Genomic DNA, 27575 nt, shown 5'->3' on the forward strand with positions numbered 1-27575 from the left:
AGCCCAGCATTTCTCATGTATTCTGCATGTAAGTTGAATAAGCAGGCTGACAATATAAAGCCTTGACAGATTCCTTTCCCAATTTGGAACCAGTCTGTTGTTCCATGTCCAGTTCTAACTGTTGCTTCTTGACCTGCATACAGATTTCTCAGGAGGCAGATAAGGTGGTCTGCTATTCCCATCTCTTGAAGAACTTTCCACAGTGCTGGTACACAGTGGATACTGAGTACTATTTTAGCACAGTAGTTTTAAAAATGATCTAATCCCCTCTTTAAATTCCTTCTATAATGGCAGGGAGAATCTTTCTCTTATTGACATAGGTCTCGCACCTAGAATTATGCATTCAGACTTACACCAACGCACCAGCATATCATGATGAATGAAGGCAAGAGCCCCGCTGGTGGACCGCACTCTCCTGGCCTTGCCACACGCACTGCCACCAGCCAGGCCCTCTCCTACCTGATGAACACTTGCTGCAGCTCCCTGACAGACACGGAGCCTCAGATTCCTCACAGGGCCAGACCTGGGCCCACAGATGCGTCATGGAGCCTGCAGGGCTGCTCTTTGCCCAACAGAGGACTCGGGCTTTCTGGAGACCCAGCCCTAGGCCAAGTGGTGAGTGTCCCACAACTCACAGAAGAGAGGGGCTGTGCCACGGGCAGGCTGGTACAGGGCCTGCCTCCATGGCCCTTAGAGTGCATGCCAGGGCCCTGCAGACACTGTTTCCTATAGAATTCCTGCCTATTTTCACTTAACCATCATTAAACGGCACCTATAAAGTCTGACTTAAAAAAAAGATAGAGAAATTTTCTTTCTTCCTACTATACACTTTACTTGAAAGAATCTAATGGAGTTTGGGGATAAGAATTTTTAATACTCGACCTCCTTTTCACTTGGTCTCAGAAGTCTGTCAAAGACCCAGATCTGGGAAAGGTCAAATATGACTGGGCCCCAAAGAACATACTTTCCATTAGCTGTATTCAACCTCCCACCACCACCTCTACAACAAAATGATGACACTATTTTCTTAAATCCCAATGAAGATTTACATAATTTTGTTAAGAATGTTTGACATGGATTTTTAATTCAAATAGTATCTACAATATACAAAGCAACTAGACAGATACTGTCATCTGAAAGAAATTCTCATAAATTCCATTATTATTAAAAAAACATTTTTTGGTAATTTGTTTTATGAATTCAGTTTTTTAATTTAATAATTTGCATTTGAACTGCTTACAATGTGACAAGTACTATGCTTATGTATATTATCTCATTCTTATATAACCTTATGAAAGTTTATGGAAATTATAAAGCAGAACAACAACAACAAAACTGATGTGAATTGATGTAGTCTTTTTAAAGACCTTTTATTAAGATGTTTCTCACAAACTAGGGAAAAACTTTTATACCACTAAGAGAAAAATCCTTATCTTACAACACAACTGAAAAACAACCAATGAGAATTTGGCAATATAACTGTGATAAACTCCAGAGTTCCTGGTTTCTAGTTCTTTTCAACAATACTCTAAAGTAGTACTCAATGCTTTCATAAAGAATACCAGATCCAGTCACTCCTAAAATGATACGTAACAGCATTAACACTGCTTCTTTAACTTCTCCTGTGTACACATATGTACACTAACACAGCTCAAACATAAAGCTTACTTTTCATATAAACACAGATTAAATATTATATATGACACCATTTTATTTTTTGCTGACAAAGCAAGAGATTTTATCAGGAAGGGGCGCCCAAGTGGAGAGCAGTAGGGTGAAGGAACCCAGGAGAACTGCTCTGGCAGTCTCGGGTTTTACGGTGATGGGATTAGTTTCCGGGTTGTTTTTAGCCAAATCATTCTGGCTCAGAGTCCTTCCTGGCGGTGCACGCCTGGTTCAGCCAAGATGGATGCCAGATGTGAGGATTCTGGGAGGTTGTCGGACATGTGGTGTCTCATTTTGACCTTTCCTGAACCCTTCCGGTTTGTGGTGGCTTACTAGTTCCGTGTTCCATACCAGGATCTCCTGTTGTAAAACAACTCTTGCAAATGGTTATTATGGTGCCTGGCCAGGGTGGGCGGTTTCAGTCAGTTTGCTTCCCCTGACTCCCTGCTGAGAGACTTCAAAATCAAGATCCTTCTTGGGAACTGGAGCGGAGGTCTTTTCCTTCTGTAATTTCTTCCTGCTGTGCATGGGCGTAGGCCTGCCTAACAAAGCAGAAGTCTCTCTCTACCTGATCTAAGTTGAGGTATTCTGTGCCTGAAACCAGCATTCACCTTGTAATAACAGCAATTTAGCTTGAAACTGTTGGCTCCTCTCAGAGATGAAATAGACAGGGGCCAAACAGGAGACCTAATAGGATGGTCATCACTGGTCCCCAGAAACAGGAGGCAACATTTGGGATGAGGGCTTCAGGGTGTATGATTTTTTCCTGATTGGTTACTGGTGAGGCAACGGAGCGGTGCTCCAGGAATCTTGTGTTCAGCCTGATGTTACCATCCTCCACCTGGGTGGGGGCCCCAGTTCTGTGGAACTCAAAGACTTTGTTATGCATATTTTTTTTGAGTAGGAACCAGGACCTTGTCTCAACACTGTACCACTATTTGAAAAACAACACAACTGAAAAAGAACCAATGAGAATTTGGCAATATAACTGTGATAAACTCCAGAGTTCCTGGTTTCCAGTTCTTTTCAACTGTACTCTAAAGTAGTACTCAAAGCTTTCAGAAAGAATACCAGATCCATCACTCCTAAAATGATACATAACAGCATTAACACTGCTCCTTTAACTTCTGTGTGCACATTGTACACTAACACAGCTCAAACATAAACCTTACTTTTCATATAAACAGAGATTAAATATTATATATGACACCATTTTTTTGAAACACAAGTATTAGTACCAAAGAAAGCAGAGAATACAAATGTTACTAATTAAGGAGTCAGTAATTCCTTTTTTTACTTCAAACAACTTCAGACAATATTTTAAAGATTTTTATACATAAGCTAACATACAGCTTATTTTTCTTTTATGAGAGAAATGTACGAACAGTACCCTTAATTATACCTCTGCAAATAGGGCATTTTCTTAGAGAAGGGGCACATTCCTGGCATACTACCAGATGACCACAAGGAATGAATACAATAGAAACTTCTTTGTCCATACACACTTTACAAGTTCTTTCTTCTTGCAGCCTTCTCAACTGCTCTTCCAGGGACAGACCTATAACAACAAAAACCTCAGTGAAATTCAGTTTCTACTTTACCTTCCATTAAAAAAATAATAGGATAGGGGCTTCCCTGGTGGCTCATTGGTAAAGAATCTGCCTGCCAATGCAGGAGACACAAGTTCAATCCCTGATCTAGGAAGATCCCACATGCAGTGGAGCAACTAAACCTGTGCACCACAACTTCTGAGCCCGTGCTCTAGAGCCCAGGAGCCACAGCTATTGAGCCCACGCACTGCGACTACTTAAGCCTGTGCTCTGGAACCCAGGAACCCTAACTACTGAGCCTGTGCTCTAGAGCCTGGAACCACAGCTACTGAGCCCACACATTGACTACTGAAGCCTGTGCACCCCAGAACCTGTACTCTGCAACAGAAGCCACCATAATGAAAAGCCTGTGCACTGCAATGAAGAGCAGCCTCCACTCGCCACAACTAGAGAAAGCCTGCACAGGAACAAAGACCCAGCACAGCCAAAAATAATACATAAATACATAAATAATTTTTTTAAGGGTAATATTTTATGTTGGTCCCAAGTCTTAATTTTGTTTTACCTGAAACATCTGTTGGAATATACTTCATATTCTTTTCCACTGAGGAAAGAAAAACATACAAAAAAAAATCACTCTAACACTCAGCCATAGAAATAAAATTCTGTCACGTTCAACAGCCCAGATGGAACCAGGAGTGTATTGTGCTTAGTGAAATAAGTCAGAGAAACACTACGTCACCATGTATATGTGGAATCTAAAACACAAAACTAGTGAACGTGACATAAAAGACAGACATAGATATAGAGAACAAACTAGTGGCGGCACTATTTCCAGTGGGGGTGGGGGTGGGCAAAACAGGGGTAGGAAGATTAAGAGGTACAAACTACTATGTATAAAATAAACAAGCTACAAGGTCCATTGTATAGCACAGGGAAAATAGCCAATATTTTATAGTAACTATAAATGGAATATAATCTATAAAAATTTTAAATAACTGTTGTACACCTGGAACTAACACAATACAGTAAACCACCTACACCTCAATTAAAAAAATATTTTAAAGCATTACTCTACCAAATACAAGACTGCTTTGCCTACTACATATTATTTTTCCCCTACTATGTATTGAATACATAGATTTTAGTTATATATCATTGGATATTATTTAGCCAAGCTACTTGGGCAATAAAAGACTTCACTTTTTTAGAACAAATGTACACAGTTTGCTAACTGGATTCAATTTATCAAACACAAAGATGAACACAATTCTAAAAATAATTGTACAACAAACTCACCAAACAAGTTCTTATATAATGTAGGGTCAATTTCCTTAAGACAGTTTTTGAAGATGCTGGCAGCACTATTTCCTTTAACTAAAACGGTATCAATCAGTTCTCTTGCTTGTAAAGGTATCTGTGTTTTTTGCTTAATAATATCATGCTCCTGTTTATTAATTACATTGGCCTTTAAAAGATTATCCAGGATAGGAAGCACACACGTCAACTGTTGAAAGAGAGCCATTCTATTCCTCCGAAGTAATGACAAATCATCTTCAATGTTAAAAAAAAAAGAAAAAATATATTAGATTATAAACTGCTCCAACCACACTCATAGTCACTAACAACCAACACTATGAACAATTCAGACACTAAATAGGAGCTAGAAAAAAAGAACAAAATTACTTGTCTGCATCTTAATGTCTGTCATTTGGAAAACTTTCAGAAGATTTGGTAGGTATATAGTATACATACTATACCATGGCATAGTATGTAGTATACACATGGCCTCTGTTTTTGTAACCTACTTGAGTCTATATATTGGGTTGGCCAAAATGTTTGTTTGGGTTTTTCTGTAACATTTTATCTTTTAACCTATCTTAGAATCCTGCTTTATCCTGCAGAAAGTAGGAAGAGAATTTTAAAGGATAATATGAATATGCCACCTCTATACTTTGCCCCAATGAAATACTGACTTCTCTTTGCATTATATCACATTACGTTTATAAGCATTTTCATATGAATTGTCTCATTAGATAAAAAGATCCTATCAATGAAACAAGTCGGTTATGAATGTTTCTTATTTCCAGATAGGGTAAGAAAGACTCAGGAGGAATGAGTGACCTGTCCAGTGTCACAGGAACAATCAGTTGTAGAATCAAGTCTCCTAGTCTCTTCGTGTTTAAGAAGTAGTAAGCAGGATTTCCCTGGTGGTCCACTGGTTAAGAATCTGCCTGCCAATGCAGGGGACATGGGTTTGATCCCTGTTCCAGGAAGGTTCCACATGTTGCAGGGCAACTAAGCCTTTGCTCCCCAACTGCTGAGCTGGCACCCTAGAGCCTTGCACCTATTGAGCTCATGCAGCACAACCTCTGAAGCCCACGGGCCTAGAGCCAGTGTTCTGCGACAAGAGAAGACAGCGCAGTGAGAAGCCCGCACTCCGCAACAGAGAACAGCTCCTACTCGCTGCAACTAGAGAACAGCCTGCGTTCAGCAACAAAGAGCCAGAGTCGGGGGGCAGGGAATAAAAGCAGTAAGCAGTGCTGAAGAGTTTGAGCTGCAGAGTTAGGACAAACCTAGCTGCCCACACAGGCACAGCCACTTAGTAGCTATGTGCCGTAACCTTCACATACCTCAGTTTCCTCATCTGTAAAATGTAGATAATAATAGTACCTTTCTCAAAGAGTTGTAAGGATTAAATGAGATATATGTGAAGTATTTATCACAGTATCTGGCACAGAGTTGGCTACCAATATTTTATAAAGGTCTAGGTTTATAGCAATTTAAAAAGACTGCATACGAATCAAGCCTAGTCTTGTTTTTAAAGTAATGTTTTCTCCTTTAACCTTAAACCACACAAAATCCATTGTTAAATAGACTATAGGCATAAATTCCTGAAGTATTTTTCAAAAACTTCCTCTTTTGATGCCCCAATCACCAATATTTAATTGCCTGCTTTCAGCCTTAAAAAAAAAAGTTGCTGTTCGGTCCTTCCAATAAGTATTCAGGGCTGATTTCTTTTCGGACTAAATGCTTTGATCTCCCTGCTGTCCAAGGGACTCTCAGGAGTCTTCTCCAGCACCACAGTTCAAAGGCGTCAATTCTTTGGTGCTCTGCCTTCGTTACTGTCCAGCTCTACCAATCGTACATGACCACCATAGCTTTGACTATACGGACCTTTGTCAGCAGACTGCTGTCTCTGTTTTCAACACACTGCCTAGGTTTGTCATAGCTTTCCTGCCAAGAAGCAATCGTCTTCCGATTTCATGGCTGCAGTCACCATCTGCAATGATTTTAAAGCCCAAGAAGAGGAAATGTGTCACTATTTTCACCTTTTCCCTTTCTATTTGCCATGAAGTAATGGGGCCAGATGCCATGACCTTAGTTTTTTTTAATATTTAGTCTTAAGCCAGCTTTTTCACCCTTCTCTTTCATCATCATCAAGCGGTTCTTTAGTTCCTCTTTCCTTTCTGCCTTTAGAGTGGTTTCATCCACATATCTGAGGTTGTTGATATTTCTCCCGTCTATCTTGACTCCAGCTTGTAACTCAACCAGCCTGGCATTTCTCACAATGTGCTCAGTGTATAGGTTAAATAAATAGGGTGACAACACACAGCCCTGTCATACTCCTTTCTCAATCCTGAACCAATCTAACTATTGCTTCTTGACCCGCATACAGGTTTCTTGGGAGACAGGTAAGATGATCTGGTATTCCCCTCTCTTTAAAAGTTTTCCACAGCTTGCTATGATCCACACAGCCAAAGGCTTTAGCATTTTGTACATCTCTATATTTACAAGTTTAATAAAAAATAAAGAAGTCTATTGTAAAGTTGTTAAAAAAAAAAAAAAAAAGACCATTCCCTTGGGGTCACAAACAGTTGGACATGACTGAGTGACTGAACAACCACCAAGGAGTGAAACACACTATTCATCTGTGACTGAACAACCACCAAGGAGTGAAACACACTATTCATCTCAAAATTATGAAAGTCCCTTCTCTACCCACAACTTATTTATCCTTCTGCCTTAATAATTCACCTTACTACTAACAGATCTGTTCTTCACCTGATGCTATAGCTCCATGTCATTTCCAACCCTACTAACAAAAGAGTTGTCTCCTGGCTTTGCTTATGTCCCATTCTAATCTATATATCGGTCAGGTGTTTTAATGATCTTCTCTTATTAGTATCCTAAACTCTTCCTCTCTATTCTTTTTTTGATTATTAAGAAACAATTTCAAAGCTGTAATTCAAGACTTTTCTCTGAATTTTACAAAATACAAGAAAGTCACAAAACTATGGTGTCCAGGTTTATTAGAGTGATTTCATTTAACGTGTATTTTATTGTTGCTGTCGTTCGGCTGGTCAGTCGTGCCCGACTCTTTGTGACCCCATGAACTCCAGCACTCCAGGAGCCCTTCACTATCTCCCGGAATTTGCTCAAACTCAAGTCTATTGAGTCAGTGATGTCATCCAACCATCTCATCTTCTGTGGTCCCTTTCTCCTCCTGCCCTCTGGTTAATAATCTCACTATCCCTGGGCCCTTTCTTGCACGAAGACCCTCCCACTTCCCAAGGCAATATACTTAAAAAAAATTTTGATGTGCTAGGTAAAGGCACTAAATTGTTTTACTTGTAACCTCTCATTTAATTTCTATAGCTGCCCCATGCAATTTGTAGTACTATCATCCCTGTTTTACAGATGAGAAAACAAGAGTTCTGGTTAAATTAATCACTAAGCTGGTAACTGACAAAGCCAGGATTTAAACACAAATTTGTCTCAACTAGAAATCAGACCTTAAACATTTTGCTACACGGCCAAATGATACAGTTCTCAAACTATTCCTATCATTACTTACAAGCTTAAATAGAAAAAGTGTTTTCCAGTCTGACAGTCAAATTTACACTATGTATGCAACTTTCAGTTCTACTGGCCCTGTAACCCTATCTTTTTGCATACTAGTTTCCACAGCTAGTCTCTATGCTCCTTGAAAGCAAGCACCATGGGGAGCACAGTACTTGGTACAGGTGATCATGTTCAGTTAGTATTTGTTAAAGGAATGATTACTCAGAAGACTTGTTGTGGAAGTCTGAAGCTTAACACAATAAAGATGAATACCAAAATCAATTCCCTATGATCTTTGTGTTGGGGAGGTGCTTATCAAATCCTAGAATTTCATCATGGATTTTATTTTTTCTATAAGGATCACTAAGCTAGGATTAGACAGTAAAATGCCATGTTAAGAATATGATTTAAAGGAACTTTAAAAAAAAAAGTAGAAATGAGACAGGCCCCCAGCTTTAAAATCTTACTTTTTCCAAACAGTTTAGATCTGTTAATGTATGAGGGAGAAAGGCAATATAGCTCAAGAAAGAAATTATGACAAAATCCTCTGATTAGCATAAATCAGGGATCTTCTTGGGGAGAAAAAAACATTCAAAAAGAAAAAAAACTGTAGTCAGTGATTCTCAACTAGGGTAATACGTTGCTCACAGTGAAGGGAATGTGAGGTTTGGAAATGACTGCTGGCTGCCACCAGCAGTCAGTGGAGAGACAGGGATACTCACTGTCCTGCAACACATGAGACAGTCCTACAAGACCTCAACGGAAATAATGCAGGGGACTAACGTTCCCAAATACCTGATGCTGTTTCTTCAGTTTGTCTTTCCTTCTCTTCCTCCTTTTCTTCTTCTCTTTTCTCATCTTCAGCATTAAGAAGTGCTGACACAATATCATTAACTGTTTTGTAATTCTCTCCAGTTGTTAGGATTTTACTCTGAACTGTCCGCTTTACCAGGCTTCTACTAAAGCCCATTTCCAAGGCAGCTTTAACCACAGGTGTATTCATCATGACTGCATCGTCTGAAGAACTTTCTCCAGGTCCAAAATGAACAACTATTTTAAAAGATATATATTTGGGTAAATTCCATAAATATAAAAATATGGGGAACAATAATGACTCTGATATAATCTTTACTCTAGACGTGATTATATGCTGGTAATGGAGATGAGCTGTATGCACAAGTTACCTATAACTCCAACAGAAGTCTGAACCTGGTAAGGATCAAAGGAGAGGCTGCTGTTATTGTTGTTCAGTTGCTAAGCTGTATCCGACTTTTCTGTGACCCCATGGACAACAGCCCACCACACTCCTCTGCCCATAGGAATTCCCAGGCAAAAATACTGGAGAGAGCTGCCATTTCCTTCTCCAGGGGATATTCCCAACCCAGGGATCGAACACATGACTCCTGCATTGGCAGGCAGGTTACTTGGTGGCACTGAGCCACCAAGGAAGCCCAGTAACAGGCTGTACTTTAAAAAAATACCAATTCCCATATCTTAGTTAGAGTCTTTAGGGATGGAACATACGAATATCCTAAAAATTCCTCAAATGACTCTGTTGTACAGTTATTTTTGGAAACTGAGATGCTACACAAATTTAGAAGCGAGAATAATCTCAATTCAGCTAGGAAAGTGGAAGAAATCAACAAAGACTTAATGAAAAAGATCACACAAGAGTTTGAACCTTAAGGATAGACAGGACCTGAAGAGGTGGACAGATGAAGCAGAAAAAAACAAAGATGGGAAGATCAGTAAAGTGGAAGACTAATTCACACAGAACACATCTAAAAACGTGGTTTAAAAAAACGTGATTAAAGAATTAAACTAAAATGACTTCAGATAGCAACACATGTTCTGAAGAAAATAAAGCAGAATAAGGTGGTTAAGACAAACTAGGAAGCAGCAGGAGGACATTCAGGATAAGGTGATCAGAGAGGCATTTTCTGATAACAAATGCCAGCCAATATGGCAATGTGAAAATTATAAAAAGACATCATTCTTCAAGATACTTTACTGCCATCTGCTGGAAAACTGTTGTATAATAAATGTAAATATACACTGTGTGTGCTCCCTTGCTCAAACGTATGTGGAACCCTGTCTGAATAGGTAACAGCAAAGCAAACAACTGAACGATAAGGAATGAATATGGGAATATCTGAAAGAAGTCTTTCAGGCAAAGAGAACAGCCAGTATAAAAGCCTCAAGTCAAGAGGAAAGCTTGATATTATTCAAGAAATAGTAAGGCGGTGCAGTCAGAGAGTAGGGTGAGGCCTAGATCACGTAGAGCCTTGGGAGGAGTTTATATTTTAAGTCTGCTAGAATATTCTAAGACTGATAAAACTTGATTTGTTTTTTCAAAAGCTGATTCTGGCAGCTCTGTGATAAACTTTAGTGAGGTAAAATGGAGTCAGGGAGACCTGTTAGGATTTTATGACAAAAGGTGATAGAAGCTTGAATCAGGTTAACAGTGGGGACGATGAAGAGAAGTGGTAAGATTTGGGGCATATTATAGAGATGAAAGGACTTTTAATAGCTTAAATACACAAAGTAAAAGGAGGAATCAGGGATGATGTCTAACTTAAGTCAACCTCAGGAAGTGGGGAACATTAACTGAGCAAGGGAGATCAGAGAAAAAGCACATCTGAGGTACGAAGGGCAGGGAGAAAATGTTTGCTCTGGTCCTATTAACTCTGAGAAACCCATTATAAACAAGCAGAGGTTTAAACAGGTGGTTGAACGTGCTAGTCTGCAGCTCAGGAAATGGAGAACTACCTTTGGGCTGAACGTTGAGGGGTACTCCATCACATAAGAGGTTTGAAAAAGGAGTAACCACCAAAGGAAATTGTTCATGATCAACCAGGGAAATGGGAAAATCAACAATGTGGTGTCCAGGAAGCCAAGTGAGGACGATACCTTAAGAAGGATACAAAAGAGTAATGATAGCAAGATTGCTAATTAAGATGTCTCCCATCTGGATTCCCCACGCAACAACAATTTGGAATCCGTCCAAGGACCAAAGTGCCTTTGTGAGAGGCTCTGTGATTGAGATATAAGATTCTGAAAGCCTAGTGTATTCCAAAACCAAGGAGAGTGATTTTGAGAAGACTGGCTTGTACCCAGGTGCCAGAATCCCTGACTATGGTCCCAGCAACAGACCCCAAAACAGCTCTGTATCCATCAAAATTGACAAAAGAAGGTCCTCACTTGGCAAGACCAATCAGTAAAAACTGGAAATGGTGTTCGCTCCTTCAAATGCACAGATACTATGGCCAGGCTACATACAGCATATAAATATATAAATAAGGCACATACAATACCATCAAAAGAAACTAATAAACATCCAGACTGACCCCAAAGAAATGAAGATCTATGATTTGTCTGACAATGAACTCAACAGTCACCTTAAAGAAACTCAGTAAAATTCAAGAGAACAACAGTAAACAACTAAATGAAAATAACAATTCATGAACAAAATCAGAAGTTTAAACAAGAAATAGAAACCAGAATCAGAAATTTAATCAAGAAAAAGAAAAAAGATCAAACAGAAGACGTGGAGCTGAAGAAAAAAAGGACAGAACTGAAAATCAATAGAGAAATTCAACAGACTTGATCATGAAGAAAAAAAGAATGAGAACCCAAATGGAGATCATTTGAAATTAGCCAGTTATAGGAACAAAAAGAGAATAAAAGAGGGACAGAAGACCACATGAATTATAGGGCACCACCAAGCAGATGAGCAGTTACATCACAGGAATCCCAGAAGACAGAAAAAAGGGGTAGAAAGCTTACTTTAAGAAATAATAGCTTAAAACTTCAGTTCCCAAATCTTGGGAGAGATACGGATATCCAGAAAGAGCAAGTACAGAGAACCCCAAGCAAGATCAGGCCAGAGATTATTCCAAGACACATTATAGTCAAAATATTAAAAACAAAAAGACAAAGAAAGCATTTTGAAAGCAGCAAAAAAAAAAAAAAAAAAAGAATCATTACATACAAGGGAACCCCCTAAGGCTATCAGCACATTTCTCTGCAGAAACCTTGCAGGCTAGGAGAGAAAGACTTAATATATCCAAGTGATAAAAGAAAAACAAATGCCAACCAAGAACACTGTTTGGGAAATTCAAAATGAAGGTAGCCTTGTTCAGGCTTCGCAAGTAGGGGAGAATACCTCTAACCGACTTCTGACCTTGCCCGGACTACATGCCTGCCTGCATGCATGAACACCAATCGTTACCAGCAAGTCAAACAGCACTTCAGATAAGAAAGGGAGTGGGTTTTGGATTTTTTTTTTTTTAACGAGTGCTTTGTATTTGATTATTTATTTATTCACTTATTTATTCTTGGTTGCACTGGGTCTGTTTGCTGCACAGGCCTTCTCTAATTTCAACGTGCAGGTTTCTTATTGTGGTGGCTTCTTGTGTTACAGAGCACAGGCTCAGTAGTGGTAGCATATGGGCTTAACTGCTCTGCAGCATGTGCAGTCTTCCCGGACCAGGGGTTGAACTGGTGTCCCTGCATTAGCTGGTTGATTCTTAACTACTGGACCACTGGGGCAATCCAGCTTTAGAATTTCTTAAGCCTCTGGGGACTCAATCAGGCCCCCAGAGTCTAAAGAACTTTATGACTCACAAGATGAAACAAACAGCATTGTAAAAGTTAAAGAAAAACCAGAACTGCATTTTCGCATGCAAACTGTTATCAGTTTGTGGCCGAGGATCATAAGCAGCAGCTCCCAAAGCTGCAATCTGAAGTCTGGCCTGTGTGGTGGATGTACTGACAGGACCCTTTCCCAGTTAGGACTCCAGACTGCTGTTACGTGGGACTTCCAGCACTGTTCAATGCTAGATCAACGTGGGTGTTGGCCCAATGTAGAGATGTATATGCTATTATTTCTCTCTACTGTCTCTATTTCTTTTCTTTTATGACTGTACACTGAAATTAAGCCAAATTAATTACTGAATATTAAATATTGAAACTGCTTATTCGTGTGTAACAAGCAGTTTCTTTTGTTAACAAATCCTTTGAAACCAAAATAAAAGTACAACTTTCAGCAAAACAAATACTGGCAAAATTGTCCTTCAGAAATGAAGGAGAAATAAAGACATTCCAGTCAAACAGAAGTTGACAGAGTTCATGAACATGAAACCTGTTTTATAAGAAACAGTAAAATGATTTCTTCAAGTTAAAATGAAGAGACCTTAAGTAATAACATGAAAACATATAAAAGTATAAAACTTAACTGGTAAAATTAAGTATGCAGGTCAAATTCAAAACACACTATACTGTAATTGTATGTCTAGTATAAGTTAAAACAACAGTAATACATTTTGCACAGCAAAGGAAACCGGAAACAAAACAAAAAGACAACCTACAGAATGGGAAAAAAATATTTGCAAAGTGACTGACAAGGGGTTAATCTCCAAAATATACAGAGTTCATTAGCTCTATGTAAAAACAACAAATCCAATCAAAAAGAGACAGAAGATCTTCTAAAGACATACAGATGGCCAAAAGGCACATGAAAAGATGCTGAGCATCACTAGTTTATCACAGAAATAGAAATGAAAATTACAATGAGATATCACCTCACACTGGTCAGAAGAGCTAATATCAAAGTCTACAAAAATAAATGCTGGAAGGGGAGTACAGAAAGAGAACCCTCCTTCACTACTGGTGGGAATGTACACTGGTTATAACCACTATGGAGAACAGTATGGAGGTTCCTTAAAAGCCTAAAACTATAACTACCATATGACTCAGCAATCCTACTCCTGGGCATATATCTGCAGAAAATCATAATTCAAAATGATACATGCACCTCAATGTTCACTGCAGCACTATTTACAATAGTCAAGACATTGTTGTTGTTTAGTCACCAAGCTGTGTCCGACTCTTGTGACCCCATGAACTGTAGCCCTCCAGGCTCCTCTGTCCATGAGATTTCCCAGGCAAAAGTTGTGCTGGAGTGGGTTGCCATTTCCTTCTCCAAGGGATCCTCCCAACTCAGGGACTGATCAAATCCACATCTCCTGCTTGGCAGGTGGATTCTTTACCACTGAGCCACCTGGAAAGCCCAGCCTGACATGGAAGAAACCTAAATGTCCACTGACAGAGGAGTGGATAAAGAAGATATGGTAGATATATATAATGGAATTCACTCAGCCACAAAGAAAGAATGAAATAATGCCATTTGAAGCAACATGAATGGACCCAGAGATTAACATACTAAGTCAGACAAAGAAAGACAAACATCATATGATATTGCTCATATGTGAAATCTAAATGTTTTTTTAAAAATGATTTAAATTAACTTATAAAACAGAAACAGACTCATAGATTTCAGAAACAAACCTAAAGTCTGGGGAAAGGGAAAAATTAGGGGCATGGGATTATCATATACACACTACTATATATAAAAGAGATAACCAACAAAGACTTATTGTATAGCACAGGGAACTCTACTCAGTGTTCTACTACAAACTATATGGGAAAGGAATCTGATAAAGAATGAATATATAGTATCACAGAATCACTATGCTGTACACCTGAAACTACATAACACTGTAAATCCACTATATTTCAATAAAATTTTTTTAAAGGAGTACTTATAGAAAAATACAGAAAAATAAAAAACAATACTAACAACTACAACTCCAATAATCTGTTTCTAGATGCAGAATATAAAGAGATATAAAGTACGACATCAATAGTGTAAAACATGGGGTGAGGATAAGTAAACTGTAGAGTTTCTCTAAACGATTGAAGGTAAGTTGTTATCAGCTTAACACAGACTATTATATCTGTAAGATATTTTATGTAAGCTTCATGGTAAACACAAAGAAAAAACCTACAGTAGATACAGAAAATACAATAGAGAAATTAAAGTACACTACTATAGAAATTAAGTCAGAGATGAAGACAGCAAGAGAGGAAGAAATGAACAAAGGAACTAAAAAAAAAAAAAACCCAGTCAGAAAACAATTTACAAAAAAAACAGTAAAAAGTCCCTATATATCAGTAACTATTTTAAATGAAAATAGACTAAATTCTCCAATCAAAAGACACAGAACGGCTGAACGGATTTTAAAACCCCAAAAGATCTAACAGTACGTGGCCTACTGCAAGTGGAAAGATATAAAAGGCTGAAAGTGAAAAGATAAAAAAGTTCTATGCAAATGATAATCAAAAGTGATGAGGAGTTGCTCTACTTACATAAAATAAAATAAACTTTCAGTCAAAATTAGTGCTAAGAGACAAAGAAAATCACTATACACAGTGATGAAGGGGTCAACTTATCAAGAATACATAAAACAATTGTAAACTTATATGCAACAAAACAGTGGCACATCTGAATATCCAAAGCAAATATTAGCATAACTAAAGGGAGAAATACAGAGGAATATAATAATAGAAGGGAACTTCAATATCCCACTTCCAACACTGGTTAGATCATCCAGACAGAAAGTTAGTAAGGTAACAGTAGACTAAATAACACTTTACACTAAATGCCAGATGTAGCTAAGATTATAAATTATAACCAGAAGATGTATTTCCTACCCTTGCACTAAAATACTACATCCAGGCAAATACCTACTTTTCTAGCCCAATTCTCAAATCATGTAACCTGGGCCTTTCCAAACATGATAGCTTACCGCAAACTTTCCCTCTTTGGAGAGCTTACTATTTGCACCTCTCATTTGGTATTCCTATCTTGTCTCCCCAGTTAGAATATGAGCACTTTAAGAACAAAAACTAGAACACTTCTAAGAATCCTCTAAAAATGTCATGAATCTTAGAAGATAGATGTGTATGTGCTCAGTCGCTCAGTCATGTCCAACTCTCTGCAACCCCACAGACTGCAGCCCGCCAGGCTCCTCTGTCCATGGAATTCTCCAGGCAAGAATACTGGAGTGGGTTGCCATTCCCTCCTCTAGAGAATAGAAAGATACATAATATTTACGAGCTAACTTCTTAGCACTTTTTTCTATAACCTCAGAAATCCTTTATTTACAAACTTTTATTTTTAATACTCTTAAATCCTATTCTTTATTTGGGATATTTTCATACATACTTGGTGGATCAGCATTTTCATCTCCAGAGGTATTTGCAGTTGACAAGAGCTATGAAACAGGAAAAAAAAAAATAGGTAAAATCCAGAATCTCAAACAATCTGAGCATAGCCACATTAAGGTAAGTTTATCTTAAGTACTATGCACATGCTTTGAAAACTGGGTAGTTTACATACTGCACTTTGCTGTTTTATCTTAATCACCATAAAATATTTCCTTAAACTGCAGCTAATTCCATATTAGAATTTAAATATCAGGAAAGCAGGAAAAAGTATTAATGGTTTCTCATTCCACTTAGAAAGTTGTATTTCAGCTTAACCACTCTCTGAGGTTCCAAATTCCTAAAATGTTACTTTTTATTTTTCTCAAAAAGGAGAAGGAGATACTAAAGACTCTTTTCCAACCCTACCACAAATTTGTACAGGGGCAGGTTGTGTAACTTTTCAAAAAACTAAAAAATAATTTTTAAAAGCCATGAACAAACATGGTAGTCTGAAAAAAAACTAAAAAGTTTCATTAAGATGGACATAAAACATATAACTATCATTAACTTTAAAAAGAAATAAAGATCACTTTTAATCGTATTTTGTAATTATTATCTAGGAGAATCCAATGTTGCCAATTATAAAAACATATTTACCTGTTCAAGAAGATGAGGATATCTGGCTTGAATCTCACTAACAAACTCCTGCCCTTTCATTCGTATCAAGAACTCACACCTAAAACATAAGAGGAAAACTTTTTAAATTCTTTTATGCCAAAAATATACTCTGATCACTCTAGAAAAGCAGTTTTCAAACTCTTGGACTATATACTATAGTACAAACATTTTACATCACAACCTAGTACACATATACACCTAACAGGAACAAAATTCTCATAAAACATCACAAATTTTTACTATGTATTGATACATTCTGATATTTTTATTTGATTACATTAATACAATAACAGTAAAGGCGTCTGGACCTCAAAGGAGAAAAAGGTAAGACTTGGAAAATGCTGTTCTAGACAATTTACTTTGGAAGCTTAACATAAGTTTTAGAAACTGTAATGTGGTATGTCTAAAAGTAGGAAGTCAAGAAACACCTGGAGTAACAGGCAAATTTGGCCTTGGAGTATGGAATGAAGCAGGACAAAGACTAATAGAGTTTTGCCAAGAGAACGCACTGGTCGTAGCCAACACCCTCTTCCAACAACACAAGAGAAGACTCTACACATGGGACATCACCAGATGGTCAACACCGAAATCAGACTGATTATATTCTTTGTAGCCAAAGATGGAGAAGCTCTACACAGTCAGCAAAAACAAGACCAGGAGCTGACTGTGGCTCAGATCATGAACTCCTTATTGCCAAATTCAGACTGAAATTGAAGAAAGTAGGGAAAACCACTAGACCATTCAGGTATGACCTAAATCAAATCCCTTATTTTATACAGTGGAAGTGAGAAATAGACTTAAGGGACTAGATCTGATAGACAGAGTGCCTGATGAACTACGGATGGAGGTTCATGACACTGTACAGGAGACAGGGATCAAGACCATCCCCATGGAAAAGAAATGCAAAAAAGCAAAATGGCTGTCTGAAGAGGCCTTAAAAATAGCTGTGAAAAGAAGAGAAGTGAAAAGCAAAGGAGAAAAGGAAAGATAAAAGCAGCTGAATGCAGAGTTCCAAAGAATAGCAAGGAGAGATAAGAAAGCCTTCCTCGGCGATCAATGCAAAGAAACAGAGGAAAACAACAGAATGGGAAAGACTAGAGATCTTTTCAAGAATATTAGAGATAACAAGGGAATATTTCATGCAAAGATGGGCTCAATAAAGGACAGAAATGGTATGGACCTAACAGAAGCAGAAGATATTAAGAAGAGGTGGCAAGAATACACAAGAAGAACTGTACAAAATAGAGCTTCACGACCCAGATAATCATGATGGTGTGATCACTCACCTAGAGCCAGACATCCTGGAATGTGAAGTGGGCCTTAGAAAGTATCACTACGAACAAAGCTAGTGGAGGTGATGAAATTCCAGTTGAGCTATTTCAAATCCTGAAAGATGATGCTGTGAAAGTGCTCCACTCAACATGCCAGCAAATTTGGAAAACTCAGCAGTGGTCACAGGACTGGAAAAGGTCAATTTTCATTTCAATCCCAAAGAACGGCAATGCCAAAGAATTCTCAAACTACCACACAATTGCACTCATCTCACACGCTAGTAAAGTAATGCTCAAAATTCTGCAAGCCAGGCTTCAGCAATTGTGAACCATGAACTTCCAGATGTTCAAGCTGGTTTTAGAAAAGGCAGAGGAACCAGAGATCAAATTGCCAACATCTGCTGGATCATGGAAAAACCAAGAGTTCCAGAAAAACATCTATTTCTGCTTTACTGACTATGCCAAAGCCTTTGACTGTGTGGACCACAATAAACTGTGGAAAATTCTGAAAGAGACAGGAATACCAAACCACCTGACTTGCCTCTTGAGAAAACTGTATGCAGGTAAGGAATCAACAGTTAGAACTGGACATGGAACAACAGACTGGTTCCAAATAGGAAAAGCAGTATGTCTTGCCTGGAGAATACCAGGGATGGCGGAGCCTGTTGGGCTGCCGTCCATGGGGTCACACAGAGTCGGACACGACTGAAGTGACTTAGCAGCAGCAGCAGCAGCAAGGCTGTATATTGTCACCCTGCTTATTGAACTTCTATCCAGAGTACATCATGAGAAACGCTGGGCTGGAAGAAGAACAAGTTGGAATCAAGATTGCAGGGAGAAATATCAATAATCTCAGATATGCAGATGACACCACCCTTATGGCAGAAAGTGAAGAGGAACTCAAAAGCCTCTTGATGAAAATGAAAGAGGAGAGTGAAAAAGCTTAAAGCTCAACATTCAGAACACTAAGATCATGGCATCTGGTCCCATCACTTCATGGGAAACAGATGGGGAAACAGCGGAAACAGTGTTAAACTTTATTTTGGGGGGATCCAAAAATCACTGCAGATGGTGATTGCAGCCATGAAATTAAAAGATGCTTACTCCTTGGAAGGAAAGTTATGACCAACCTAGATAGCATATTGGAAAGCAGAGACATTACTTTGCCAACAAAGGTCCATCTAGTAAGGCTATGGTTTTTCCAGTGGTCATGTATGGATGTGAGAGTTGGACTGTGAAGAAAGCTGAGTGCCGAAGAATTGATGCTTTTGAACTGTGGTGTTGGAGAAGACTCTTGATAGTCCCTTGGACTGCAAGGAGGTCCAACCAGTCCATCCTAAAGGAGATCAGTCCTGGGTGTTCATTGGAGGGACTCATGCTGAAGCTGAAACTCCAGTACTTTGGCCACCTCATGTGAAGAGTTGATTCATGGAAAAGACCCTGGTGCTGGGAGGGATTGGGGGCAGGAGGAGAAGGGGACGACAGAGGATGAGATGGCTGGATGGCATCACCGACTCGATGGACATGAGTCTGAGTGAACTCTAGGAGTTGGTGGACAAGGAGACCTGGCGTGCTGTGATTCATGGAGTTGCAAAGAGTCAGACACAGCTGAGCGACTGAATTGAACTGATGCCTAAAATATAATATTTCACAAAACGACTGCTAATCTTTCTCTACTGTCCACTCTTCCATTTTATAGGAAGCACAAACCCCCTAAAAAAATAAAGAGTATCAAGTATTTTCATCTATATATACTGTGACAGTGTTTCCCAAATACTTGCTTTCAAATTACTAGAATTTCTCCATGGTTATTCCAGGAAGTTCATATAACATCTGTTTCTTCCCTTTTGTTTTTTCAACAAATGGACATAGACAACTCAATATTCATAAATATTAGCCTTTATCTATGTCCAAACTGTATACAGAAACAAACTAACAATGGACTACATGCGTAAATACAAAACCTAAAACAGTGTAACTTGTAGAAGAAAACACAGGAGACAATCTTTTTGTTCTTAGGTTAAGTAAAGATTTCTTAACTAATAAACCAACAGCATAATCCATAAAAGATAAAATTGATAAATTGACATCATCAAAATTAAAAAATTCTGCTCATCAAATACATTGTTAAAAAAATAAAAAAAACAAGTCACAGACTCAAATGTTCCAAAACACAACTGATGCAGAACTTGTATCTAGAATACATTAAGAACTCTCAAAACCTAGCAATTAAAAAAAAAAAAAAACTTCTTTAAAAGACACTTCATCAAAGAAAACACAGTTCCAAGAATAAAGAACCCACAGATACAAAGGGCTGACTCTACTATGATCTTACGAGGAACTTGAGCACCCACGGATTTTGGTTTCTTGAGGGGAAACCCTGGGAGTGTCCTGGAACCAATTCCTTGCTGACACTGAGCGACAACTTATATAGACAGCAAATAAACATCTAGATAGCAAATAAACATCATTAATCACTAAGGAAATGGTAATTAAAACCACAGTGAAATACCACTACACATCTATTAGAATGGCTAAAATCAAAAAGATATTACCACGTCATTAAGAATCTGGAATACTTGGAGGTCTCACACATTCTACAGCCACTTCAGAAAACAATTTGGCAGTTTCTTCTAAATTACCATGGTAAACAAAACTTGCCATCCAACCCACTAATCCCAATTCTAAGTATTTAAAGTATTTACCTAAACAAAATGAAAACAAGTTCACAAAGGTTTACTAATTTTTAGAGTGGCTTTATTCATTATTGCTCCAAACTGGAAACAACCCAATGTCCTTCAAGTGATGACTGGGGTAGATTTAGTAGAGATCATGTAAACATGCTCATGGTTCAAGTCATCATTGTTCCTGATCTTAATATAGGTCTAAATTATTTTTATTCTGGGACTGATTAACTTATAATGACTAAAGATAGGAAGTATACTGAACATTGGCTGCTCCATACTTCCTCCTTCCAATAAATTCTATGAGGACTAAGATTTTTGTCTTGTCTTATTCACTGTTAATATCTCCAGCATCTAAAGTAGTATTCAGAAGCATATAGGGAAATAGGTGAAAGGGATTTAGAGATAAAAAATTCAGTGATAAAATAAATAAGCCATGGGGATGTAATATACACACAGCAAAAAAAATGTGTGCAAAAGCAATTATGACTTTGTTGTTGAAGTGTTAGTCGCTCAATCATGGCCGAGTCTTTGTGAACCCCATGGACTGTAGCCCACCAGGTTCCTCTGTCCATAGAATTCTCCAGGCAAGAATCCTTGAGTGGGCAGACATTCCCTTCTCCAGGGGATCTTCCCCACCCAGAGATCAAACTCAGGTCTCTTACATTACAGGAAGATTCTTTATTGTCTGAGTCACCAGGGAAGCCCCAAAATCAATTATCCTTCAAAGAAAAAAAATGTTTTAATATGGTCAACAATATTGCAATAGCTGTATAGGGGCAGATGGTTACTAGGCTTATCATGGTAACAACTTTATTATGTATACAAACATCAAATCAGGACACAGCACACCTGAAACATATTATGTATGTTAACTATATTTCAATTTTTTAAAAATGATATTATAAAGGGGAAAAAAAGATCATCATGATTTTCCAGTTACTTCTAACTACTTATTCCTAAGACTCTTGCCACCAGATAATGCTGTTACTGTCATGAACTATCATGCTCAATCAAGAGGAATCCCAGTATTCTTACTGGTCTGCTGCAAAATCAGCATTTATCTGCCAGTTTTATTTTCAACCTCATATGTAATAGTACCACAAAACTATTTTGACTTTCTCTTTAATTTGGTTCTTCTTCATTTTGCTTTGGATTGACTTTTCATTTGACTCCACACTGTCGTGTAAATATTAATACTTATGAAAAAGGAAATTCTTTTGAATGATTATAACTAAAAATGTTAGGAGAGAAAAAACAGAAGTAAAATAGTATCTAGTAGGCATGCAAATATTTAATAAGTGAATAAATAAATTGTGTTAAAATACAGTGATAATGATTATCCACTTTGGGTTTTCATTTTCTGAGATGAAAGACTATCCACAATTGAAATTTGTTGTTTTCAGAAGTGTTTACAAAAAGTACTTCTGGCCTTTTCCCTTATGTAACCATTTCAAGCAAAACATTAATTACAGAAATAAACCAAGATTTTGTTTGGTCTTGCTTTATAAAGGAAAAATTATAGCAAATGAAACACTGTTAATCAGAAAGCTGTTTTTGTCTTTTTAATACAGCATTAAATTCCAAATTACAGAATAAGCCAATCTCATAGAGCCAAGTACAATCAAGTCATTTAAAATTCTGACAACTAGGAATTTCCTGGTGGTCCAGTAGTTAGGACTTGGTGTTTTCATTGCTGTTGCCCAGGTTCAATCCCTGAATGGGGACTGAGATCCCAGAAGCCACAAGGAGAGGCCAAAAATAAATACAATTATGACCATAAAACATGATTTTTCCCAAAAAATAATTTAGAGTTTCCTCATTTAGGAAAGTCACTCACCAGTTGAAAAATTATCTATATGATATGATTCCACTCTTATAAAGTACCTAAAAGAGTTGAATTCACAGAGACAGAAAGTAGAATGGTGGTTGCCTGGGGCTGGAATATAAGGAATTAACTAAATGAACACAAGATTCAGTTTGGGAAGATAAAAAAAGTTTGGAAATTGATAGTAGTAATGAATGAGGAATAAGGTGAATGCACTTAATGCCACAAAACTGTATACTTAAAAATTGTATTTTATGTACATCTTGTAATTTTCTTAAAAGACAGTATTACCTATTCCAATTTCCTCATTTTATAGATGAGGAAAGGCTCAAAGGGGTCACATGACTTGTCCAAGTTCATACAACTACTCAATAACATTCCAGTAACAGCACTGCCTCTAAATTCTTTCCAGGCTATAGTAAAAAAAAAATAGGACATACCGGTAGAAACAAAGTGACTAAAGAGAGATACATATAACAAAAAGATAAAATTGTACAGAAAAAAATAATTTACAATTATAATCACTTAAAACTGATTATACAATCAGGTTTTTATTATATGCATTGTTATATTTGTCCTATTCCTAGATTCACTTAATGTCTCTTCCTGTTTTTCTTTTTCCTTACCTTTTTCTAACATATCCCCTTTTTGCTCTACTTTACATATTTTTATAATACTTTAAACAAAATGGAAAACACATAAATGTAATGTATGGCCATAACTGTGAATGAGGCATCAAGAATAAGTTAAGTTATATCCTGAATACATGGTTTATAAAAGAAAAAAATTACAGAATATTCTACATTTTTCTACCAAAATAACTAATGTTACAATTTGGTGTCTTAAAAGGCTAATTTTCTAATGATATAAACAAGCTTTGTTATACTGAAATGTAAACTTAAAACACACAAACATGCCTACATCTTTTACGCACAGAGTTGTGTATACAAATACCTTTCAAAGCAATTACCTTGGAAACCATTTGGCGTGTTCTACCCATGGGTCATCTCCAGATTCCCAACACCTTAAGCCACCATCACAACAAAAGCACTTGACATCGTCGTTGCGACCTAAAGAAAACACAATAACTGAATACACACGTGTTCCAATATATTAATCAAAATGAACTACATAAGATGTATAGCTATACATTTTCTTACCTACATAATAGAAACCAGCACTTGCAAGCTGCTCGGGCTGAACTGATACAGTAGATGGCCAGTACATAAATGTTCTCAGGCGAGCTGCATGTGTCTGCATACTCAAATTTGAAATGCTGAACCTCAGCGTTTCCAGAGAATTTTCCAAAAATGGACAGCTGGGAAAATGTTTCTGGTGTTCTAACATGGCATCATCCTTTGGTTCCCAGTTATTTAGCGTCCCACCACAGGCAAAGCAGGCTACCCTGTCTCCAGGTCCTATATAATAAAAGCCAGCTCTTGCCAATTCTGATGGTGACAGAAAGGTTAATGGCCACATTTGATAAGTAAGAAATCTTGCTTCTTCAGTACTCATGGCATAACTGTAGGGGTTAGTCCTCAATGGGGAAAAGTCTTCGACTGCTCGAGAATTAATAGGGTTTGGTGAAAGGTTGGAATAAGAACCACTGAATGATCTACCATGTTCCAAAGTGGGTGATAATGAGTGCGTAAAACTGTTTCTCATTGGAGAAGAAGCATTCTTAGAAGTAGATTCCAGACTAGTAACAGAAACTAGATTCTGAATAAAGCTACAGCTCGGATACAGTTGTTTATGCTTCTCAATAGGATTGTCTCCTTGTTTCCAGTTATCCAGCATCAGGCCACAACAGAAGCATTTGACCTTGTCATTCACACCAGTGTAATAAAAACCAGCACGAGCAAGACTCCTTTCTGAGACAGGAACACCGGCGGGGAAAGTTGAATATGTAGACATTCGGTAGAGCTCACATGAAAAGTCGTATGTCATTTTTTGTTTGTTGCCAATTGTCCAATTTGACAAGACTGTGCTGTCTTCCATCACACTCTTAATTTTTCGATACAAGGGATCCAGGACAAGTCTTTAGGAGGTAGTTTTGTGCATGAATGATTTTTACTTTTTGACAGCAAAAATCCTTTACATGAAATTTTTCTTCTCTTCACATTAGTTTTTTTTTTTTTCACCATTAAAAAAGAATCAAATGATAGGCTCCTACTTACATAAAATTCACTACACCTTCTTTACTGGATTTACATCTGAATTTACACTCAGGCAGGATGACTCTATCTCCTATATTATCAAAATACTATTTAATACTCTTTAGGACTATATTAACTCAAGTACTATCTCTGTTCACTATTTGGTATAATACTAAGCAGACTGAAAGAAGTTGAGACACTTTTGAAAATATGTTTAACACTCCTTGATTTTTCAAGGAAGTTTATATTCCCAAAATTCTAAACAAAGACACAATACTTATGCCTTTAATTTGCTTTTGGTTACAAATCACATAGCCTGGGTATCAAGCCAATTAATGGCCATCCTATAAGAGAAAAAAAACTATATGCAGACTTTTTTCCCTCCAAGCACTCTTAATATATTTTTTATAAAAAAAATCTTTTATTCTAGTAAACAGTAAGTCTTCATATGGTCACATTATCTAAAGGCCAATTTCACATAGCTTATCATCATAGTATTTACTTAAGAAAGTTAAAGTAGCTTCAGTTAACAATTTTGGAGGATGTCAACACCTACAAGCATTGTTGAACCTATATCTGTTATACTGTGTACGATGTTAAAACTCACAAGCCACTAACTTATCTTTGTTAATACTGTCTGGATTTGTTTTCATTTCCTGCAGCATCATTATGTTGTCTTTCTTCCTAACTTTGCTTACCACTTTATAATATTTGGTCAACTGAAGGTATTGCCTCCATAAACTAGTTAACCATAAGGTTTCTACAGCAGAACCTTTTTACATAACTTGTCTTTCATTTAAGAATCATGCATCTACAATATCACTCATTTTGTATTTAAAGGTAAATCAAGTTTATCAAGATACAGCTTGACTGTTCTAGTATTATCACAAATGCCTAACAAGATCTTATCACCAACACTGCTTATGCATAATATGCCAGTAATTAACTCTACTAGCCTTGTTTCTGAAAACCCTTCATATTTTAAAAGTATAAGTCATACACAAAATTACACTCCACAGAATTCAAACTATATCCCTTTATAAAGTTTCTGGGTGTCCATAATGGGATTTATTACTGCAGGGGAAAAAATGAGGGAAAAAAAGTAGATTCTTCAGGGCTGTAAATCTGAAAAGGAAAAACAAAAGCTATTTTAGAAAACTGCATTTTCACGGTGAATACAATTTATATATTCTTTTCAACTTGTTCAATAAATTCTAAAAATGATTTACACTTTAGATAATACATCTTAAATTTCAGCAATTTGTCACCAAAACTAATTAGAAAAGCTCTATCAAAATAAATGCAATACATTGCCCATAGCATAAATATGCATTTCTTTTAACGTACAACTTTGAAAAAGATGGACACAGAAACCTATTTTGTTCTTGGTCTCCTCTCCTCCTCTGGTGACAACTTTAATACATACTTTAAGGGTAATATCTCTGGCAGTTTGCTAGAGGCAAAGGGGCACTAGTGCTGAAAGAGACGGCACCCATGAGCAACAGTGCAGTTATTTAGACGATATAATACACGGCAACCCATTCCAGTATTGCCTGGAAAATTCCTTGGACAGAGGAGCCTAACGGGCTACAGCCTCTGGGGTCGCAAAGAACTGGACACGACTGCGCGCTCACTATGTTCTTTATTCTTTAATATCAAGTCTCTCCAGAACTCGGAAAACTCACCAGTGAGAGTAAAATGGGTCAGGAACTCATTAATAAATGATAACCCTTTAACTCTACAACGCCTTACAATCCAAAACAACAGCCACAGAAAGCAGCTCAAAACCAACACACCCCACAACGGCTCTGTGAAACACTGGCCTTGGGAATGCGACCCCTTGCAAGAAAGCTTCCGTTACACCAGAACTTGACGTTCTGTCTTAACAGACTTTTGTCCACAAGCACCCTACAGTGATTTGCCCTCTTAAAGCAAACTTGTGGCTTCGGGGGTTGAGGCCGAGAGACAAACTGCAAGGGAAAAGAAGGGAAACCTGAATTTTAATTTCCCAGCGCTATTTCTCACAACACACAGTGGACCACGAAAGTGGCAGAGCGCGGCTGGAGCGATCTGAAAGAGGAGACCCCGCTCCCACAAAACTGTCCTCCTTCGAACACGCTAAACAAAACACCACCGAGGGCTAAGTTTAAAACCCTGCAGAAGCTTGACCAACATCTTGGGCTGAGTCCAATGGCCACAAAAGTGGGCGGCGGCCAGCGGAGGCTTGCCAACAGGTCAATTTAAAAAATTTACTTTCGACTGCAACTTTTGGAGTTGGGGCTTCCGAATGAAACAGCGTCGGCGAGAGTGAGGAGACTGGAGAGCTCGCCACGACCCCCCAGCTCCCGGCCGAAGGGCCCCGGCCCTGTCGTCCCAGTCCTCCCAACCGCAGCCGCAGGCAAGCGAGTCCCACGGGCCCGCGCGCCCCAAGCCTCCTCGCACCCCGGGGCCCGGAAGGAGCTGCACTCACCGCGGGGCCGGCGCAGCAGACGCGGAAACTGCTCAGCCGCCCGGAGCCTCCTCAGACCCTTGAACGCGACGCCGGCAGAAGGGGGCGGCCGGGTGGCTGGGCTCCAGCGCGCCACAGGCTCCCCGCCCGCGCGAGGCCCACGCCGACGCCCGTGACGTCAGCGCGCCGGCCGGGATCACGTCACGCAGCCCGAGGGCGCCGGGGCGTTTGAGGGCGGAAGTGCGGGTCTGGCGTGACTCAGGGAGCGCGCGCGGGCGGGAGGGCCTGGCCGTGGGTCAGCTGGCGGGGCCTGCGGAGCCGGGCCTTAGCTTGGTATTTTGACTTTTCATCTCGCGGCGTGGGTATTTCTGACGTTTCGTTCCCTGGCCGTTCCTGACCT

General features: G+C 38.4%; 1 protein-coding gene across 2 annotated transcripts; it reads right to left on the reverse strand.

Moving 5' to 3' along the window:
- Nucleotides 1-1336: 1336 nt before the first annotated feature.
- On the reverse strand, nt 1337-27349 carry BIRC2 (baculoviral IAP repeat containing 2). Of its 2 annotated transcripts, XM_024975705.2 has the most exons (9): nt 27197-27349; nt 23731-25851; nt 23541-23640; nt 16767-16845; nt 16129-16177; nt 8856-9110; nt 4515-4769; nt 3781-3819; nt 1337-3223 (listed from the first exon to the last, which is right to left on the reverse strand). In XM_024975705.2, the coding sequence occupies exons 2-9, from the start codon at nt 24566-24568 to the stop codon at nt 3030-3032; spliced, it is 1809 nt and encodes a 602-aa protein (XP_024831473.1). In that variant the 5' UTR covers nt 24569-25851; nt 27197-27349; the 3' UTR covers nt 1337-3029. The 2 variants fall into 2 exon arrangements, with proteins under 2 accessions (XP_024831473.1, XP_059731041.1); XM_059875058.1 differs by lacking the exons at nt 3781-3819; nt 27197-27349 and having other exon boundaries at nt 23731-24720.
- Nucleotides 27350-27575: the final 226 nt, after the last annotated feature.

Source organism: Bos taurus, chromosome 15 (genome assembly GCF_002263795.3).
Source record: "Bos taurus isolate L1 Dominette 01449 registration number 42190680 breed Hereford chromosome 15, ARS-UCD2.0, whole genome shotgun sequence".
In the NCBI taxonomy this organism is placed as follows: domain Eukaryota; kingdom Metazoa; phylum Chordata; class Mammalia; order Artiodactyla; family Bovidae; genus Bos; species Bos taurus.

What these genes read in the sequence shown, in the direction of transcription:
- BIRC2 (XM_024975705.2), bottom strand. Translation starts at nt 24,568, where the DNA reads ATGGAAGACAGCACAGTCTTGTCAAATTGGACAATTGGCAACAAACAA. An exon ending in AACTGAAGAAACAGCATCAG is followed by an intron (nt 4,770 to 8,855) that starts GTATTTGGGAAC and finishes TTAACATTGAAG; the next exon opens with ATGATTTGTCATTACTTCGG. An exon ending in ATTATATAAGAACTTGTTTG is followed by an intron (nt 3,820 to 4,514) that starts GTGAGTTTGTTG and finishes TTCTTTCCTCAG; the next exon opens with TGGAAAAGAATATGAAGTAT.